This window comes from Scyliorhinus torazame, chromosome 5, assembly GCF_047496885.1.
Source record: "Scyliorhinus torazame isolate Kashiwa2021f chromosome 5, sScyTor2.1, whole genome shotgun sequence".
NCBI classification, from domain to species: Eukaryota; Metazoa; Chordata; class Chondrichthyes; order Carcharhiniformes; family Scyliorhinidae; genus Scyliorhinus; species Scyliorhinus torazame.
The window spans coordinates 95,384,966-95,405,190 of NC_092711.1; the positions used below are offsets into that span (position 1 = coordinate 95,384,966).

Here is a 20,225-nt window from a genome sequence, read left to right on the forward strand (position 1 = left end):
TTGTGTGAATATGGGGCTTGTGAAGCTGCTCTTTGCAGCCCAGCAAAGCTGCTGCTGCTCCATCTCTGAATGAAGATTGAGATTCACACAGACTAAAACCTCCAAATGTAACATTTGTGAGTAAAACACTTTCTCTTCCCATTTTTATTTATTTTCCAATTCTAGGCTTCAATTGTTGACTTGCAGGAACTGGAGGGAAAGGAAGTGAATCCAGGGAGGTTGCAGACTCCAGAAAGGTTGGCCCAGGTATCTTCCTCGCTTAAGGGGCTTGTTTAGCACAGGGCTAAATCGCTGGCTTTGAAAGCAGACCAAGGCAGGCCAGCAGCACGGTTCAATTCCCGTACCAGTCTCCCCGAACAGGTGCCGGAATGTGGCGACTAGGGGCTTTTCACAGTAACTTCATTTTAAGCCTACTTGTGACAATAAGCGATTTTCATTTTCAAAACACGAACTCCATTTTCTCCCTCACATTGGCATATTTATTTGTCTGGCCAAAAATGCGGTCTCTTTCCTAATGTTCACAATTAAGAGTGGTTTCCCCTTGAGATGGCTGACATTTAAGGGGACAATGAATTAATATTGGACAGAGATATACCTGGTGTTGTTATGTGGTACATATTTGATATATTATTTATTCCACTTTTAAAATATAGTTCTGTATATCTTTACAATCCTCACAATACAGAGGAGATCAAACAGCAACTCCACTCTGAGCCACCCAGTCACTTGCATTCCCCCTATATTACTGTACTCGTGCAAGTTTATTTCCTTCAAGTATCCATCAAATTTCATGCGGAAACAGATGATTAAAACCACTCACTGTATAAATAGTGTTCTTTCGCATATCCTCTGACACCGCAGCATAATTAAGAAATTGAGTCTAGCATATTACACATTTTTAAACAGTTACATGTACACATAATACATATATTCCAGGAGACTGCGTAGAGTAGAAACTGTTGAGCAGTATGAATCAATCGTTCATGAGAATTGTTTGGGTGAATATTAGGTACAGCACAGTGATAATGGAGAGAATGTGTCTGGGTTGATATTTGAGGAATGATATATGAAAGAAGGATTCGCAGAAACTAGAATTTTTCACAGAATTTACAGTGCAGAAGGAGGCCATTCGTCCCATCGAGTCTGCACCAGCTCTTGGAAAGAGCACCCTACCCAAGCCCACACCACCCTATCCCCATAACCCAGTCACCTCATTCAACTAGCACTAAGGGCAATTTTGGACATTAAGGGCAATTTAGCATGGCCAATCCACCTAACCAGCACATCTTTGGACTGTGGGAGGAAACCGGTGCACCCGGAGGAAACCCACGCACACACGGGGAGAACGTGCAGACTCCACACAGACAGTGACCCAGCCGGGAATCGAAACTGGGACCCTGGAGCTGTAAAACATTTGTGCTAACCACTATGCTACCGTGCTGCCCTAAATTTTTGATTTTCTATTTCTATCTTGTACTGATAGCAATGACTTTTGTGTTCTCCGTTTACAGGATTATAGAAGGGGAGAATTTGCAGACAGAAATCTCAAAAGGATTTTAAACATCAGTGTGACCGGAAAAGCACGAGACACACACAGGCCTGAGTGAGAGTGTTCCAGTGAACTGACAGTGGAATGAGCTTTAACCAGTAACACAGCTTGCATAAGCCTTGCTCGGGGAAACCATACATTTGCTTTGTGTGTGGGCGAGGCTTCAACTGATCAACCTCGAGAGACAAGGACACCCGCACCATGGGGAAACTGTGGAAATGCCGTGACTGTGAGAAGGGATTCAGATCCCCATCAGAGTTGGAGATTCATCGACGCAGCCACACTGGGGAGAGGCCATTCACCTGCTCCGAGTGTGGGAAGAGCTTCACTAATTCATCCAACTTATTGAAACACAAACGAGTTCACACCAGTGAGAGACCGTTCACCTGTTCTGACTGTGGGAAGGGATTCAAATCTCGATCAGAGCTAGAGATTCATCAACGCAGTCATACTGGAGAGAGGCCATTTACCTGCTCCGAGTGTGGTAAGGGATTCGCTCATTCATCCAATCTCCTGACGCACAAGCGTGTTCACACTGGGGAGAAGCCATTCTCCTGCTCTGTGTGTGGGAAGGGATTCAGCGATTCATCCACCCTGCGGAAACACCACCGAGTTCACACTGGGGAGAGGCCATTCACCTGCTCTGAATGTGGGAAGGGATTCACTCGATCATCCAACCTGGTGGCTCACCAGCAAGTTCACAATGGGGAGAGTCTGTTCACTTGCTCAGAGTGTGGGAAGGGATTTAGTAATTCATTCAACTTGCTGATACACCAGCGAGTTCACACTGGGGAGAGGCCGTTTACTTGCACCGTCTGTGGGAAGAAATTCACTCATTCTTCCTCTGTACGGACGCATCAGCGAGTTCACACTGGGGAGAGGCCATTCACTTGCACTCTGTGTGGGAAACGATTCACTCAGTCAGCCAGCCTGCTGGCACACCATGTCACTCACACCAATGAGAGACCTTTCAAATGCTCGAACTGCGAGAGTTGCTTCAAAATAGCTGCTGATCTGAGGGTCCACCAGCGCATTCACACCGAGGAGAGACCATTCAGCTGCTCTCACTGCATAAAAACATTTAGAACGTCATCCAGTCTTCGAAAACACCAACGAATTCACACCGGGGAGAGGCCGTACAACTGCTCTCTGTGTGGGAAAAGATTTAATGATTCATCCGCCCTGTTGACTCACCAGCGAGTTCACACCGGGGAGAGGCCATTCACCTGCTCTCAGTGTGGGAAGGGATTCACTCGATCATCCCACCTGCTGACACACCAGCAGATTCACACTGGGGAGAGGCTGTTCACCTGCTCTCAGTGTGGGAAGGGATTCAGTAATTCATTCAACTTGCGAACACACCAGCGAGTCCACACTGGGCAGAGACCATTCACCTGCTCTGTGTGTGGGAAGGGATTCATTCAGTCATCTCACCTGAAGACACATCAGCGAGTTCACAAGTAATTACAGGGGTTGGGTTCTACTATTTTTGCTGCTGTTAATCCAGGACTGAACCATGTTCATTCTGACAGTTGAGTGTGAGGTCAGAGGGTTTCTTTCAGCTGGACTGGCCGGTCTCACTACTCTGCTTCCAGTGGGCTGATGTTTATGGAGCCTGATAGAGCACGTTTCCATGGAAAGTATCCACAAATGTTAATGAAGGACATTTATTTTATCCTGGATAGTAATATTAATTTTTAGTTTTTATTTTAACAACCATTGCAGGTAGCTTGAAAATAAATACATTTGTCTGTTGCATTGAGTCTACAAACCAGGGCCAGGCCGGTCAGGTCAATTGGTCTGTGTCAGTATTTATGCTCCACGGGCAGCACGGTGGCGCAGTGGTAGCACTGCTGCCTCATGGCGCCGAGGTCCCAGGTTCGATCCCAGCTCTGGGTCACTGTCCGTGTGGAGTTTGCACATTCTCGCCGTGTTTGTGTGGGTTTCGCCCCCACAACCCAAAGATGTGCAAGGTAGGTGGATTGAACACACTAAATTGCCCCTTAATTGGAAAAAATGAATTGGGTACTCTAAATTTTTTAATTTAAAAAAAAAAGTATTTATGCTCCACATGAGTCTCCATCCACCCCTCTTCATATCCCCCATCAGCATCGCCTTCTATTCCTTTCTCCCTCATGTATGGATCCAGCTTCCCCCTCAATGTATTCATGCTGTTCACCTCAACCACCCGCTGTGGGAGTGAGTTCCACATTCTCACCACTCGCTGGATAAAGAGTTTTCCCATGCAATCCCTATTGGATTATTGAACACCTGCATAATAAAGACTTGCATCAAGTCACACTTCAGTCTTCTCTTTTCTTAAAGAAAAGCAGCCCCTGCCTTTCCTGAGGGCTAAATGCTCTCAGTTTTTCTGATACAGGATGATGTAGACGGGCTGGTCAGATGGGCAGATCTGTGGCAAATGGATTTTAAGCCTAAAAAGTGTGGGCTGATGCCTGTATTCATTAAAGATTACTGTATTCACTACTTACCTGTCAGTAATAGAAGATTGAATAAGTAGTGATCCTTAATTCTAATTAAATTAATGAATCAATAATCAATGAGTAGTTATACAACAAGGTTGAATTTTACTTGCGGTAAAATGTCAAACTTTAGTTACTGTTTATGTAAAGAATGTGCAATGAAGATAAAGATGGAATCATATCGAGCACAGAGGAAGATGGTTGTCATTGTTGGAGGTCAGTCATCTCAGCTCCAGGACATCACTGCAGGAGATCTTCAGGTTATTGTCCGAGGCCCAACCGTCTTTAACAGCTTCCTCAACAACCTCCATTATAAGGTCAGGATTACTGATGTTCAGCAACATTCATCACTCCTCAGATACTGAAGCAGTCCATGTTCAAATGCAGTCAGACCTGGACAATATCTTGCCAGGGCTGGGAAGTGACAACTGACATTCGTGCCACACAAGTGCCAGACCTTCTCCAAATAGAATCTAATCATCGCTTCTTGACTTTCAATGACAGCATTGTTGAATCCCCCACTATCCACATCCTGGCATTTACCATTGGTCAGAAACTCAGCTGGACTAACCATATGAATACTGTGGCTACAAGAGTAGTTCAGAGGCTGGGAATCCTGTGGCTAATAACTCACCTCCTGACTCTCCAAAGCCCATCCACCATCTACAAGACACAAGTCAGGAGTCTGATGGAATATTCTCCACCAACCTGGATGAGTGTAGCTCCAACACCATTCAAGAAGCTCAACGCCATCCAAGATAAAGCAGCCACCTTTATTAACAAGCTAGCCACAAACATTCAATGTCTCCACCAATGATGCACAATAGCAGCAGATTGTACCATCCACAAGATGGACTGCAGGAACTAACCACAGCTTTTCGGACAGCACCTTCTGAACCCACAAACTCTACCGTCTAGAAGGACAACAGATACAAGGGATCGCCACCATCTGAAAGTTTCTCTCCAAGTCACTCACGATCCAGACTTGGAAATATATCACAAATTCTTTACTATTGCTGGGTCAAACTCCTGAAATTCCCTCCCTATCAGCACTGTGGGCTTACCTACACCACAGGAACTGCAGCGGTTCAAGAAGGCAGCTCACCACCATATTCTCAAGGGCAATTGGGGATGGACAATAAATGTTGGCCCAGTCAGCAAAATCCACATCCCTTGAATGAAAAATAAATAAAATTAATAGCGAGAGAAACCTTTAACCTCGGACTTAAGGAGTAGGAGTGCAGAGGAGATTCACTAGGTTGATCCCAGAGTTGAGGGGATTAGATTATGACGAGAGGTTGAGTAGACTGGGACTGTACTCATTGGAGTTTAGAAGGATGCGGGGGGGATCTTATTGAGACATATAAAATTACGAAGGGAATAGATAGGATAGATGCGGGCAGGTTGTTTCCACTGGTCGGGGAAAGCAGAACTAGGGGGCATAGCCTCAAAATAAGGGGAGGTAGATTTAGGACGGAGTGTAGGAGGAACTTCTTCACCCAAAGGGTCGTGAATCTCTGGAATTCCTTGCCCAGTGAAGCAGTTGAGGCTCCTTCTTTAAACGTTTTTAAGAAAAAGATAGATGCCTTTCTAAAGAATAAAGGGAGTCGGGGATATGGTGTACGGGCCGGGCAGTGGAGCTGAGTCCACAAAGATCAGCCATGATCTCATTAAATGGCGGAGCAGGCTCGAGGGGCCAGATGGCCTACTCCTGTTCCTAGTTCTTATGTTCTTATGTAAATAAACATTGAGTACCCAATTATTTATTTATTTATTTATATTTTCCAATTAAGGGACAATTTAGCTAAGCAAATCCACCTAACTTGCACATCATTGTGTTGTGGGGGTGAAACCCACGCAGTCACGGGGAAAATGGGCAAACTCCACACGGAAGTGACCCGGAGCCGGGATATGAACCCGTATCCTCGGCCCCGTAGGAAGCAGTGCTCACCACTGTGTCACGTGCCACCTACCTTTAACCTCTCATTAGCCTCAGTTTGAAACTGTACAAGGGATTGTATAGATTCAGATAACGGAATAGTGAATGAGGGATTGTATAGAATCAGATAAAGGAATAGTGAATGAGGGATTGTATAGAATCAGATAACGGAATAATGAATGAGGGATTGTATAGAATCAGATAAAGGAATAGTGAATGAGGGATTGTATAGAATCAGATAACGGAATAATGAATGAGGGATTGTATAGAATCAGATAACGGAATAGTGAATGTGGGATTGTATAGAATCAGATAACGGAATAGTGAATGAAGGATTGTATAGAATCAGATAAAGGAATAGTGAATGAGGGATTGTATAGAATCCGATAAAGGAATAGTGAATGTGGAATTGTTTAGAATCAGATAAAGGAATAGTGAAGGAGGGATTGTATAGAATCAGATAAAGGAATAGTGAAGGAGGGATTGTATAGAATCAGATAACGGAATAGTGAATGAGGGATTGTATAGAATCCAATAAAGGGACAGTATGAAGCGGTTCCATTACATTTCTGTCTAAGATAATCAGATGGTGGTGTAAGTAATGGAGAATCCAGTAACCAAACTGACCAATTGTCAACAAGCCCCAATCTGACGTGAGGGAATGGTCAATTTGGCAGATAAAAGGTCTTCTTTGCTGGCCAAGTACTGAAGATTCCCGAGACCGTGTTCCAAGGAAATTACTGTCAAAGAAGGAGCCAGAGATGGTTATGCTTCGACAGACTGATCACCCGCATGAAGTTGTAAATGTCAATGTTTTAAAGTTAAGTAAACGTTTTTCTTTCAATAAATGTCTTTTTAATTTTACGAGACAGAGAATTCTGACATTGCTTTAATTAAAGTATCGCCCGAACCAAAGCGACTTATCAAATGGTTGAATCAGTTCTTTAGCCAATTAAATTACAGATAATAAGTTCAAATACAAATCTTAAATTTTAAAACTTGCATTTCTGTAGCACCTTTCATGACCACGGGTTGTCCCAAAGTGTTACAGCCAATGAAGTACTTTTGAAGAGTAGTCACTGTTGTAATGGAGGAGACGCAGCAGCCAATTTAACACAGCAAGATCCCACAAACAGCAATGTGATAATGAGCAGATGGTTTGTTGTCGGTCAGGCTGGTTTAGCTCACTTGGCCAGCTAGCTTTACGATGCAGAGACAAGGCCAGCAGCGCAGGTTCAATCCCCGTACTGGCTGAGGTTATTCATGAAGGCCCTGCCTTCTCAACCTTGCCCCTCGTCTGGGATGTGGTGATCCTCAGGTTAAATCACCACCAGTCAGCTCTCCCCCTCAAAGGGGAAAGCAGCCTCTGGTCTTTTGGGACTATGGCAACTTTACCTTCCCTGTTGTCAGTGATGTTGATTGATAAATATTGCCCAGGACACTGGGGAGAACTCCCCTGCTCTTTGAAATTGTGGCCTGATGGGGCGGTTGAGTCAGCATCTCATCCAAAAGACAGACAGCAGAGCAGCTCCAATTCATTTCCTTTATTGTGAGGGGATTTGATTACAGGAATGAGGCCATACATGGAATATTATATGCAGTTTTGGTCTCCCTATCTGAGGAAGGATGTTCTTGCTATGGAGGGAGTGCAGTAAAGGTTTATCATACTGATTCCTGGGATGGAGGGACTGCTGTATGAGGAGAGGTTAGTCAGTTAGGATTGTATTCGCTGGAGTTCGGAAGAATGAGGAGGGATCTCATAAAAACCTACAAAAACCTAACAGGACTAGACAGGGTAGATGCAAGAAGAATGTTCCCGATGGTGAGGGTGTCCAGAACCAGGAGTCATAGTCTGAGGATACAGGGTAGACCATTGAGGACAGAGATGAAGATAAATCTCTTTTCCCCAGAGAGTGGAATTTGTTACCACAGGAAGCAGTTGAGGCTAAAACATTGTATGTTTTCAAGAAGCAGTTAGATATAGCACTTAGGGCGAAGGGAATCAAAGGACATGAGGGGGGATGGGGGGGGGGGGGGGGGGTAGGATTAGCCAACTGAGGTGGATGATCAGCCATGATCATGATAAATGGTGGCGCAGGCTCGAAGGGCCGAATGGCCTCGACCTTCTATTTTCCATGTATCTGTGTCAATGACAGCCAGCTAACGGAGCTGAGGGCTGGATTTAGATGTGAATAACGGGGCCTTTCTCTCAGGAAACTGTCATTGGCCTCACAATGACAGAGAAACAGTATGGTGTGAGAGGACTGACTGGGAAATGAGCCTCCAACCAATCAGGGAGGCAGGTGTGAAGATGAATGAATTCAAAGAGAAACTGGATGAAGGCGTGAGGGAAATAAACACGGGAATATAACAGGGCAATGAGACTGACTGATTTGCTCAGTGAGCAGGCATGGAAATGATGGGCCAAATGGCCTCCAGCTCTGATTTAGTGGCTGATCCAAAGAGAACAGCTTCTGCTGCTCCAGTCTCTCCAACTCACTGAACTCCTTCATCCCTGGCACCATTCTCAGAAATCCTCTCTGCACCTTCTCGGGGAACGTCACATCTTTCCAAAAGTGTGGGGCCCATAGGTAGGATTCTATTCTGGGGGGAGAGAATTGAAAAGCAGGGAGGTTATGTTCAACTTGTTTAGTACCATGGTCAGACTACACAGGATGTACTGTCAACATTAGTGATCTTCATTTCGAAAAAGGAAATGGTGGCACTGGAACAATTGTCAAACGTATTCAAAATGATCAGATCAGAATTGAAATAATTGATTGCTCAATAAAGGCTGGGGTGCTTTTCTCTGGATAAGAAGAGACTGACAAGTCTTGAAAATTATGAAAGGTCCAATAATCCAATAGGGATTTCATGAGCTAACTGGCCTGGCCCTGTGCTGTAGACTCAATGGAACTGAGTATTTATTTTAGATTTAACTGCAGTGGAAGGAAAACACTATTTACTATCCAGGATAAAATAAATGGACTTCATCAGCTTTTGTGGATCATTTCAGTGGAAAGGTGAACCTTCTGGCTCAAAGAGCACCAGCCCACTGCAGAGACATGGGACCGGCCAGTCCAGCAGAAAGAAACCCTCTGACCTCCCACTTCACCCACTGTCAGAATGAACATGGCTCAGTCCTGGATGTGAGTAACAGCAGCATTAACATCAGAATCCAACCCCTGTCATCATTTGTGAACATGCTGGTGTCTCAGCAGGTGGGATGAATCAATAAATCCTTTCTCACAGTCGGAGCAGGTGAATGGCCTCTCCCCACTGTGAACATGCTGGTGTTTCAGGAGGCTGGATAACTGAGTGAATCCTTTCCCACACTGCCAGTAGGTGAACGGCCTCTCCCCAGTCTGAATGCGCCGGTGTCTCTGCAGGTTGGATGAAGTAGTAAATTTTTTCCCACAGTCGGAGCAGGTGAATGGCCTCTCCCCAGTGTGAATGCGCCGGTGAGTCAGCAGACTGGATGAATCACTGAATCTCTTCTCACACGTGGAGCATGTGAATGGCTTCTCACTGGTGTGAAGACGCTGGTGCGTCTTAAGGCTGGATGACTGATTGAATCCCTTGCCACACTTAGAGCAGGTAAATGGCCTCTCCCCAGTGTGAACTCGCTGGTGTACCAGCAAGGCAGATGAATCAATGTATCCCTTCCCACACATGGAGCAGATGAATGGCCTCGCCCCAGTGTGAACTTTCTGGTGGGTTACCAGGTTGGATGACTGAGCAAATCCCTTTCCACACTCAGAGCAGGTGAATGGTCTCTCCCCAGTGTGAACTCGTTTGTGTGTTTGCAGATGGGATGACTGAGTGAATCCCTTCCCACACTTAGAGCAGGTGAAAGGCCTCTCCCCAGTGTGAATATGTAAATGAGCTTCCAGCCCAGATGGTAAATGGAATCCCTTCCCACATTTCCCACATTTCCACGGTTTCTCCATGGTGTCGATTTTCTTGTGTCTCTCCAGGTTAGTTGGACGGGCCCAATTGTTGGGTTTCAATCCGCTGTGAATGGTGTGATGTTTTTGCAAGCTGTGTAACAGTTAGTGCACTGGAACACTCTCACCCGGGTGTGTGTCTCAGTGCTTTTCCAGTCACATTGATGGTTAAAATGCTTTGAAGCAGACAGAACAATCATTTTCCTTCTAGATTCAAAAGCTGATGAAATTCAGGTCCCGATGAATCGAGTGACTCTGTCAGATCTGGACATGCTGTTTCATTGGAGATTTCTGACTGCAAATCCTCCACTTCTGATATCCTTTAAAGGGAGTTTACAAGTCATCACTGTCAGTATGGGAGAGAAATTCAAAACAGACAATTTTAGTAGTTGCTATGGGACATTCTTTCCCCTCTCCTTCCACAAAATCTGTAAACCTCCATCCCTCCACTCTCACTCTGCTGTACCTAACATACACCCTCCCAATTACCCTCCTGAATGTATCAATTCATCCAGGATTATATTACAGAATAGAAACATTCTAAATGGCCAGACAATGTAATAAATCAAAGGAGAAGGTTTTTAATTACTGTAACAATCAAACTAAAAACATAAATGAATCATTTATTAACAAATAGTATTTGAATAGCCAGGATAAATTTGACTTTAAATATCTCACATAATAAAAACAGGTTCCACAAAATCTCAGCATTTCCCCCCTCAGCAGATTTATCTCTAATTCCAGTTTCAGAGTCCCACAACTGTATTTCCCAGGGAGAGTAAGAAAGTGTTTGACTTACAGATGTTGGATAGAAGAGGAAGTTTTGAAGTCTGTGTGTGAAGCTAAAATCCAATGCTCGGTTGTTTCAAATCAAACTGCAGGACTGGGAAGAAAATGATGGGAAGACATTTTGCAAAGTCCCCTCCCCCACTCCCTCAGCTGTAGGCCCAGCGCGCAAGCGCAGAAAGCGCTGCTGAACCGAGCTGTGTCAGCAAGCTGAGTGCGGCTGCCGCCAGCGGTCGCTCCCGATCTCTTTTTGGACCAGCCAGCCGCCGTAGAGAGAAAAGGGCGCGCGTGTGCGCGCGAGCGGAGTAGGCCCAGGTATCTCGTAAATACATTAACATCCTTTAACTCCCTCAGTTTGACACATTATTTGTCTGGCTGACAGGATGGTGTCCTACCTAATGTTCACAATGAAAGGGATCATTTTCCAAGTAGATGAATGAGTTTAAAATGAATAGTAAATTAATACAGTACAGATGATTATATGGTACATAATGTATTATTTATGATTTCTAAAGTTCATTATAATAATTTTTTCTATTGTAATATATCGCAGTGTAGCTGCATTATATATTTCCAGTTTTAGAGACATGACAGTACAGAAGGAACTCGAGTCCTGCTAACTCTGTACAGCAATCCAGTCAGTCCCATTCCCCCTTTATATCCGTGTCCAGCTGAATAGAACAGAATAGAATCCCGACAGTGCAGAAACAGGCCATTCGGCCCATCAATCTGCACCAACACTTTTGGACATTTAGGAGCAATTTAGCATAGCCAATCTACCTAACTGCACATCTTTGGACTGTGGGAGGAAACCAAAGCACCGGAGGAAACCCACACAGACAAAGGGAGAAAGTGCAAAATCCACACAGACAATCAGAAGAATTGAACCTGGGTCCCTGGTGCTGTGAGGCAGCAGTGCTAAGCACTGTGCCAGCTGAAAGGTTATTTCCTTCAAGCATCTGTCCAATTTCATTTTGAAATCACTGATCATCTCTGCTTCACCCTCATTGACAGTGAATTCCAGGTATTGACCACTCACTGCCAAAATAAAGCTCTTTCTCACTGACCCCTATCTCTCTAATCACGTAATAGAGCACTGCATATTACACACTTCTATAATCCCCATGCAAATATACATTTGGGTCATTCAATCCATTATGTCTGTCTAGGCTCTCCAAATGAGCATCATGACTTAGTACCTGTCTCCTGCCTTTTCTTTCTCCCTGAGAAATACAGGGAGTTGTGAAACTCTGTAATTGCATTTACTGCTTATTCTCTTCCCACACCGAGTGATGCATTAAGGCAGATTTCCATCTTTTTCTAAAGCTAGTAATTCCTGAAACAGGTTGCGAGTCTGTCACAGGGTATGTCAACATTGCTGACCAGGAGTCTCTCCCATTCTTACCGCCAGCCATTGGTGAGTCTGGAAGGATTTCCATGTTGATCCACTCAATCCGCTTGACTGCTCCCTGTACCCACTTCCCTCGACCATCAATTTTCAGGGTGGGACACAAACCCGAAGCTTCCTGCTCAGAGGCAGGGCACTAGTCACTGCGCCACAAGACATCTAGTGCCTAGTATGTTGAGAGGGAAAGTGCTTGTGATTTTGTGCAGCTATTTAAAGTCAAATTTATCCTGTCTATTCAAACACTATTTGTCTCTGAATGCATAATTCAGTGATGTTGATTTTAGTTTGATTGTTACTGTAAAAAATTTAAACACATGAAACCTCGTCCATCTTTTCCTTTGAGTAATTTTGGAATTTTTTATTTTACGGTTATGGTTTCCCAGGGGACTCAGCAACAGAGATATATCCAGTGTTGTTTTATAGAACATATTAGGTATAATATTTATGTTTCAGTTATAGAATTTATTTATTTCTATTTTTGTAATCTAGTATTGTCGCTATGTTATAATTTCCAGTTCTTGACATTATAGTTCAAAAGGAATCCATTTGGAAATTTGAGACATCAAATCTCTGCATTCCAATCCACTCAGTCCCATTTCCCCCTCTATATCCCCTTAGCCCCAAATGTTAATTTCCGTCCAAGTGCCCATCTAGTTTCATTTTGAAACCATTTGTCTCCTTTTCTATCATCCTCAGACAGTGAGTTCCAGATTATGACCCACTCACTGTCTAAAGAAACTTCTTCCTCACATCCCCTACCCACTGTCATAAACTAGAATTGCCTGTACTAAATGTTTATCCTGATGACTTTTGTCAAATCCTTTTCCAGAATATCAGAAGGGGAGGATTTGCAGACATAAATCTCAAATCAAATGTCAAGTGGAGAACTGACAGTCGCTCGATTGTCTGGACCTGAATATCATTGGCTTTTGAATCTAGAAGGAGAAATGTTTGTCTGTTCTGTAAACTTCAGAAGATTTTAAACATCAGTGCGACTGAAAAAGCACCAAGACATCTATGTGAATTAGAGTGTTCCGGTGTGGTAAAGATATTTAACCAGTTCCACAGCCTGAAGAACCATCACACCATTCACAGCCGAGAAAGACCGTATGCGTGCTGTGTGTGAGGACGTGTCTGCTGATCAGTGAACCTCGAAAGAGACAAGGACACCAACACCATGGAGAAACCGTGGAAATGTGGGGACTGTGGGAATGGATTCAGTTCCCCGTCTCAGCTGGAGATCCATCGACGCAGGCACACTGGGGAGAAACCATTTACCTGCTCCGAGTGTGGAAGGGGATTTACTAATTCATCTGACCTGCTGACACACCAGCGAGTTCACACAGGAGAGAGGCCATTCACCTGCTCTGAGTGTGGGAAGGGATTCTGTCGTTCCTCCACCCTGCTGGAACATCAGCGAGTTCACACCGGGGAGAAGCCATTCACCTGCTCTGAGTGTGGGAAGGGATTCTCTCGGTCTTCCCATCTCCTGGTACACAAGCGAGTTCACACCGGGGAAAGGCCGTTCACCTGCTTTGAATGTGAGAAGGGATTCATTAATTCATCCAAACTGCGGATACACCAGAGAGTTCACACTGGAGAGTGGCCGTTCACCTGCTTTGAGTGTGAGAAGCGATTCACTGATTTATCAAATCTGCGGACACACCAGCGAGTTCACACTGGGGAGAGGCCATTCAAATGCTCAGAGTGTGAGAAGAGATTCCGTCATTCATCCAGCCTGCGGATACACCAGCGAGTTCACACAGGGGAAAAGATGTTCGTCTGTTCGGATTGTGGGAAGGAATTTTATCGCTCTGCCTCCCTGCGGATACACCAGCGAATTCACACTGGGGTGAGGCCATTCACCTGCTCTCAGTGTTGGAGGGGCTTCAGTCGGTCAGCCCACCTGCAGACCCACCAGCTCGTTCACACTGGGGAGAGACCATTCCCCTGCTCCGAGTGTGGGAAGGGATTCACTCGGTTATCCATCCTGAAGACACACCAGCGGATTCACACCGGTGAAAGGCCATTCACCTGCTCTGAGTGTGGGAAGGGATTCATTGATTCATCCACCCTGCTGACACACCAGCGAGTTCACACTGGGGAGAGACCATTCACCTGCTCTGTGTGTGGGAAGGGATTCACTCGGTCATCCATCCTGAAGACACATCAGCGAATTCACCAGTAATTGCGGGGGTTGGATTCTGCTATTATTGCTGCTGTTAATCACATCCAGAACTGAGCCATGTTCATTCTGACAGTTGAGTCCATGTTCATTCTGACAGTTGAGTGGTCGTGTCGGAGGGTTTCTTTCAGCTGAACTGGCCGGTCTCACGACTCTGCTTCCAGTGGGTTGATGTTCATTGAGCCTGGGAGAGCACATTTCCATGGAAATGACCCACAAAAGCTGATGAAGGACATTTATTTTATCCTGGACAGCAAATAGTGTTATTCCTGCCTCTCCAGGTAGATCTAAAATACATACATTTGTCTCTGTTGCATTGAGTCTACAGCACAGGGCCAGGCCGGTCGGATCAATTGGTCTGTGTCAGAATTTATGCTCCACATGATTCTCCACCCGCCCCTCTTCATCTCCCCCATCAGCATCTCCTTCTATTCCTTTCTCCCTCATGTATGTCTCTAGCTTCCCCTTCAATGAATTCATGCTGTTCACCTCAACCACTCGCTGTGGGAGTGAGTTCCACATTCTCACCACTCGCTGGGTAAAGAGGTTTCTCATGAAATCCCTATTGGATTATTGATCGCCTGCATAATCTTAAATACTTGCATCAGGTCACACTTTAGTCTTCTCTTTTTTTAAAGGGCTAAATGCTCTCAGTTTTTCTGATACAGAATGATGTAGACGGGCTGGTCAGATCTGTGGCAAATGGAATTTAAGCCTGAAAAGTGTGGGCTGATGCCTGTATTCATTAAAGATTACTGTATTCACTACTTACCTGTCAGTAACAGAAGATTGAATAAGTAGTGATCCTTAATTCTAATGCAATTAATGAATCAATAATCAATGAGTAGTTATATACCAAGACTGAATTTTACTTGCTGTAAAATGTTAGTTACTGTTTATGTAAAGAATGTGCAATGAAGATAAAGATGGAATAATGTCGAGCACAGAGGAAGATGGTTGTCATTGTTGAGGTCAGTCACCTCAGCTCCAGGACATCACTGCAGGAGATCTTCAGGTTGTTGTCCAAGGCCCAACCGTCTTTAACAGCTTCATCAACAACCTTCCTCCATCATATTCCTTTTTCCCTCATGTATGTATACAGCTTCCCCTTCAATGTATTCATGCTGTTCACCTCAACCACTCGCTGTGGTAGTGAGTTCCACATTCTCACCACTCGCTGGTTAAAGAGGGTTCTACTGAAATTCCTATTGGATTATTGAACCTCTGCATAATCTTAAAGATTTCCATCAGGTCACCCTTCAGTCTTCTCTTTTTAGAAAAACGCAACCCTGGTCTTTCCTCTCAGTTCTGGTATTACTCGCATTGGGTAAACCAGTGTCCCATTCCCCTGTTCTGTCCCTTTGTCCTTTCAGGTTTATTTCCCTCAAGTGTCCATCCATTTTCCTTGTTAAATCTTTCATTGTCTCTGCTCCCACCACCCTCATAGGCAGCGAGTTCCAGCTCATTACCACTCACTGCATTAAACTTCTCCCTCAAATCCCCCTGCATCAGTCCAAAACACACAAATCTGTGCACCCTCATCCTTGTACCATCAGCTAATCGGAACAGCTTTTCCTTTTTCACCTCATCTAAAGCTGCCATAAACTTGTCCACCTCGATCACATCTCCCCTTACCCTCCTGTGTTCCAAGGTGAACAACCCCAGTGTCTCCACCCTAACCTTGTGGATAAAATTCCTCCTCCCTGGAAGCATTCTCCAAATCTCTTCTACACCCTCTCAAGGAGCCTCACATCCTTCCTAAAGTGTGGAAGAAGATTTTGACCAATGAAGGAACAGGGTGGCACAAAAGAAGCCATTTCTGTCTCGAAAAGAGAATCCAGAATGTTTGAGTCTGAGAAATGAACTAAAAAATGAAGATCCACCAACAACTGAGCAAGAAGAAGCGAGTTTAACTGTGGAAATGACTGGAATCTTCTCTGTGGATTGGAACAATGGAGAAGCTACAAACATGGGAGAAAGTAAAGACCAAAAGGTGAACTGTGAACTGTTCTAAAAACTGAACTTGAAAATTCACATCTGAGCAGCAGTGAGGACTCGCCTCTCGCAGAAAGAACTTTGGACAATAATTATTGGAAGAAGAAAACTTTCAGAAAACACAGCAGCAGTAACATTCCTTTTTCAGTGGACTGTGTTTCCTGGACATGGAATTCAGCTGTTATCAAGATGGACTTGTGAACCTGAGATGGACATTGGAGGGATATTATGTGTATTTCAGGTTCAAAGTCAGTTAAACATAGGGAAACATAGGACTTAGAAAGAGGAGTAGGCCATTTGGCCCTTCGAGCCTGCTCCACCATTCAATAAGTTCACATCTGTTGTTAAGATGTACATGCTATGCATTGGTGAGACTGGGGAAAGTATTTAAAATGGAGACCACAGATATTTTGGAGGATTATGAAATCATGGATATTGTGAAATATAGAATCCATAGAATCCCTACAGTAGAGGAGGAGGCCATTCAGCCCATCGAGTCTGCTCTGGCCCTCCGAAAGAACATCCTCCCTTTTTGAAACAATTTTTCCAATTAAGGGGCAATTTAGCGTGGCCAATCCACCTGCCCTGCACATCGTTTTGGGTTGTGGGGTTGAGACCCACGCAGACACAGGGAGAATATGCAAACTGCACACAGACTGTGACCCGGGCCAGGATCGAACCTGGGTCCTCGGTGCCCTGAGGCAGCAGTGCTAACCACTGCGCTACTGTGCTGCCCTAAGAACACCATCCCTAAGCCCATTCCCCCAACCCGCAACCCCAACTAACCACATCTTTGGACACTATGGGGCAATTTAACTTGGCCAATCCTGCTAGTCTACACATCTTTGGACTGTGACAGGAAACAAAATCACCCGGAGGAAATCCACGCAGACAATCACCCAAGGCTGGAATCGTACCCAGGTCCGTGTCGCTGTGAGGCAGCAGTCTTACCCACTGGAGTGCTGGAGTAACATTACTGTCCATTTTAATGTTCACATAATATATTTGTAGATCAGGGACAGAAGGACAGGAACTTGCAATCAGTTTGGAAATAACTCCAATATCTCCTGTTCTCAAACACTTTCTTTGTCTGGAAAGTTAACAAATGGGATGAAGCCAAATCTTTAAAAGTCTTTATTTCAAATCGTCACCGTGCTGTCAGTGGAAAGGGTTAACTTCAACTTCTCTGCTCCCAAAGGTATTGGAGCAAACATTCTCAAATGTGCACAACTGTGTTGACTTTGTGTAACTTTATTTTCAGATAAAAGAACCAAACACCATTTTAAACTTTGTTTCCTCAATTCTTTAGGCATTTTTCTCAGCTTTGCCCAAATGTGTTTTTTCCTCTTTCTTCAGGCACCTTTCCAATTGATTCAAATAAAACTAAAGAAAAATAAAGGGAAAACAATCAGCTTTCACAGGCAACCGAAAGCTTCAACCTTCTTAGACCAAAAGAAGTTAAAGAGGGTGGAGCTTCAAAAGCTTGTGAAATCCAATTCACAACGTTAAGGCTGGAGTTTAACTTCAGAGAATCCAACTTTTCACTGTCTTTTACAATTGTACAAATAAATTGCAATTCATACTTAAAGATTTACTTTTACTCAGTAATTAGAACATGTCACTTTTCTCAGCAGAGACTCCAGATCAAATCTCAATTGTTCACTTCTCTTGTAGCTGGTGTGTGGAGAAGATCATGTTCACTGTAGATCTGTCAGCACAGAAACCGCACTGTGATTCTGGATACACTCAGTCTGCAAGTAGATGGATCTTTTAAACATCTCCCTAGCGAAGGTCTTCCCAGTGATGCTAAGGAGTGAGATGTCCCTGTTGTTGTTGCAATCTCCTCTGCCACTACTGCATTTATAGGTTATGATGATTTTAGCATCATGCACATGGAATTGTTCCGACCTCCCAACAGAGGAGGAGGTGGTGAAGGTGTGACAGTCGATGGAACTTTCTATGTGTGAGCAGTTCAGCTGGAATTCCATCCTTGCCGGGCACCTTTCTGCTTGCTCAGCAATCAATAGCCTTTTCCAGCTCAAATGATGAGGGTTCCTTGTCCAACTGAACCATGACAGGAAGCTGCAGGAGATTGCAGAGTCTGGGAGATGTCCACAGCTCACAGTCATGTTCAACCCAGCGGGACATCTGTTTACATCTGCCAGGATGTCACCATCTGGGATTTCAGGGGAACGTCTTTGGTGATGGTCAGACCCAGCGCCCTCTTCCCATCACACACAGCACACAGATTTCTGTTATCGCAGGCAGTTTGGAATTACTGACGTTGGCTGATTCAGTGTTTATTTGCACAATCTCTCCGTGTTTTACACAAGTGTCTTGGTTATTTTCACATGATGCCGTGTTCTCGGTGTTGGGTTTATGTTGTACATCAAGTCGCCTTTGCTTTTTGCTTCAATGACAGATATTATCTCTGCTGAGTGTGTCTCAAACCAGTCTGTGCTGTAGGTTCCACTTTTACCATTGAATCCTGTCGGATCTTTACAGTGTAGAAGGAGGCCATTTGACCCATTGAGTCTGCACAGACCCTCTGAAAGAGCACTCTATCTCGGCCCACTCCCCGCCCGATCCCCGAACCCTGGCTGCTGCCGCTGATTGATTGATATTTATTGTCACATGTACCGAAGTACAGTGAAAAGTATTTTTCCGCGGCCAAGGGAACGTACACAGTACGTACATAGCAGACAAAAGAATAATCGACAGAGTACATTGTGGTGCGTCAACAAAATAGTGATTGGTTACAGTGCGGAACAAGGCCAAACAAGAGCAGCATAGGGCGTCGTGAATAGTGTTCTTACAGGGAACAGATCAGTCCAAGGGAGAGTCGTTGAGGAGTCAGTAGCTGTGGGGAAGAAGCTTCTCCTATATCTGGATGTGCAGGTCTTCAGACTTCTGTACCTTCTGCCTGATGGAAGGGTCTGGAAGAGGGCTAACCCTGGGTGTGAGGGGTCTCTGACAATGCTGTCTGCCTTTCTGAGGCAGCGGGAGGTGTAGACCGAATCAATGGGAGGGTGGCAAGCTTGTGTGATGCGTTGGGCTGAGTTCACCACACTCTGCAGTTTCGTGCAATCTTGCTGTGTGAGAAATGATTGAACACAGTGACTTCCAAGTTTAATCAATATCAATGTTGATTGATGAAGTTTTTATTGATGTGCCTCTGAAATATTTCACAGTTTAGTTTAATGCTCCTTGATAATGTAATTTCACAATGGACATGTTACTGTGAGGAATGTGTGAGTAACAATTGTCAGCAAGGATTAATCAGCACTTTCTAATTGAAGATGTTAATCAGTGGAACCTTTTAAACTCTGAATTGTAGATTTTGGATCAAACATCAATTTAGGACGATCCTGTTAAGAGTTCGTGAATGAAGGGGAATATCACAGATGCTGCTTTGAAAATGGGACATCGCAGCCCCGAGAATCAATGATATCTGAAAATATTAAACTGCAGCCAGTTCTAGGGTTTGTTAACATCAGCAGAATCAAACCAGATATTGTCAGACCATCAATGCTGGATGTGAATAACAGCAGCATAAACAGCAAAATCCAATCCCTGCAGTCACTTGTCAACTTGCTGATGTCTCAGCTCATATCGTGACTGAGTGAATCCCTTCCCACAGCGTCGATGGTCGGTCTCGGCCCTTTGTGAATTTGTTGGTGTGCACTGAAGGTGGATGACTTTATGAGCGTCTTTCCAATGAAACTACAGCTGAATAGCTTCTCCATAGTGTAACTTCACTGGTGTCTGAGCAGACTGGATGATTGAGTGAATCCCTTCCCGCAAACTGAGCAGGTAAACAATCTCTCCCCGGTGTGAACACAATTGTGTATAGTGAGATTAGATGAAGACGTGAACCTCTTTGCACAGGACATGCAGCTGAATGCTCTGTCCTCGGAGTGAATTCGTTGGTGT

At 44.5% G+C, this 20,225-nt stretch overlaps 2 protein-coding genes across 3 annotated transcripts; one reads left to right on the plus strand and one right to left on the minus strand.

Annotated features, from left to right (window-relative positions):
• Positions 1-14: 14 nt before the first annotated feature.
• Positions 15-17,579, plus strand: LOC140419037 (uncharacterized). Its single transcript, XM_072502760.1, has 4 exons — positions 15-116; positions 1,512-2,469; positions 2,635-3,009; positions 13,367-17,579. The coding sequence occupies exons 2-4, from the start codon at positions 1,751-1,753 to the stop codon at positions 14,298-14,300; spliced, it is 2,028 nt and encodes a 675-aa protein (XP_072358861.1). The 5' UTR covers positions 15-116; positions 1,512-1,750; the 3' UTR covers positions 14,301-17,579.
• Positions 6,804-10,872, minus strand: LOC140419036 (uncharacterized). Of its 2 annotated transcripts, none has more exons than XM_072502759.1 (2): positions 10,718-10,872; positions 6,804-10,238 (listed from the first exon to the last, which is right to left on the minus strand). In XM_072502759.1, the coding sequence occupies exon 2, from the start codon at positions 9,919-9,921 to the stop codon at positions 9,163-9,165; it is 759 nt and encodes a 252-aa protein (XP_072358860.1). In that variant the 5' UTR covers positions 9,922-10,238; positions 10,718-10,872; the 3' UTR covers positions 6,804-9,162. The 2 variants fall into 2 exon arrangements, with proteins under 2 accessions (XP_072358860.1, XP_072358859.1); XM_072502758.1 differs by having other exon boundaries at positions 6,804-10,264.
• Positions 17,580-20,225: the final 2,646 nt, after the last annotated feature.

Excerpts from the sequence above, each read along its gene's own strand:
- LOC140419036 (XM_072502759.1), bottom strand. The coding sequence starts at position 9,921 with ATGGAGAAACCGTGGAAATGTGGGAAATGTGGGAAGGGATTCCATTTA.
- LOC140419037 (XM_072502760.1), top strand. The coding sequence starts at position 1,751 with ATGGGGAAACTGTGGAAATGCCGTGACTGTGAGAAGGGATTCAGATCC. Across the intron at positions 2,470-2,634 it reads TGTGGGAAACGATTCACTCA|AACGTCATCCAGTCTTCGAA; the intron begins GTCAGCCAGCCT and ends AAAAACATTTAG. Across the intron at positions 3,010-13,366 it reads ACACATCAGCGAGTTCACAA|GCACACTGGGGAGAAACCAT; the intron begins GTAATTACAGGG and ends CCATCGACGCAG.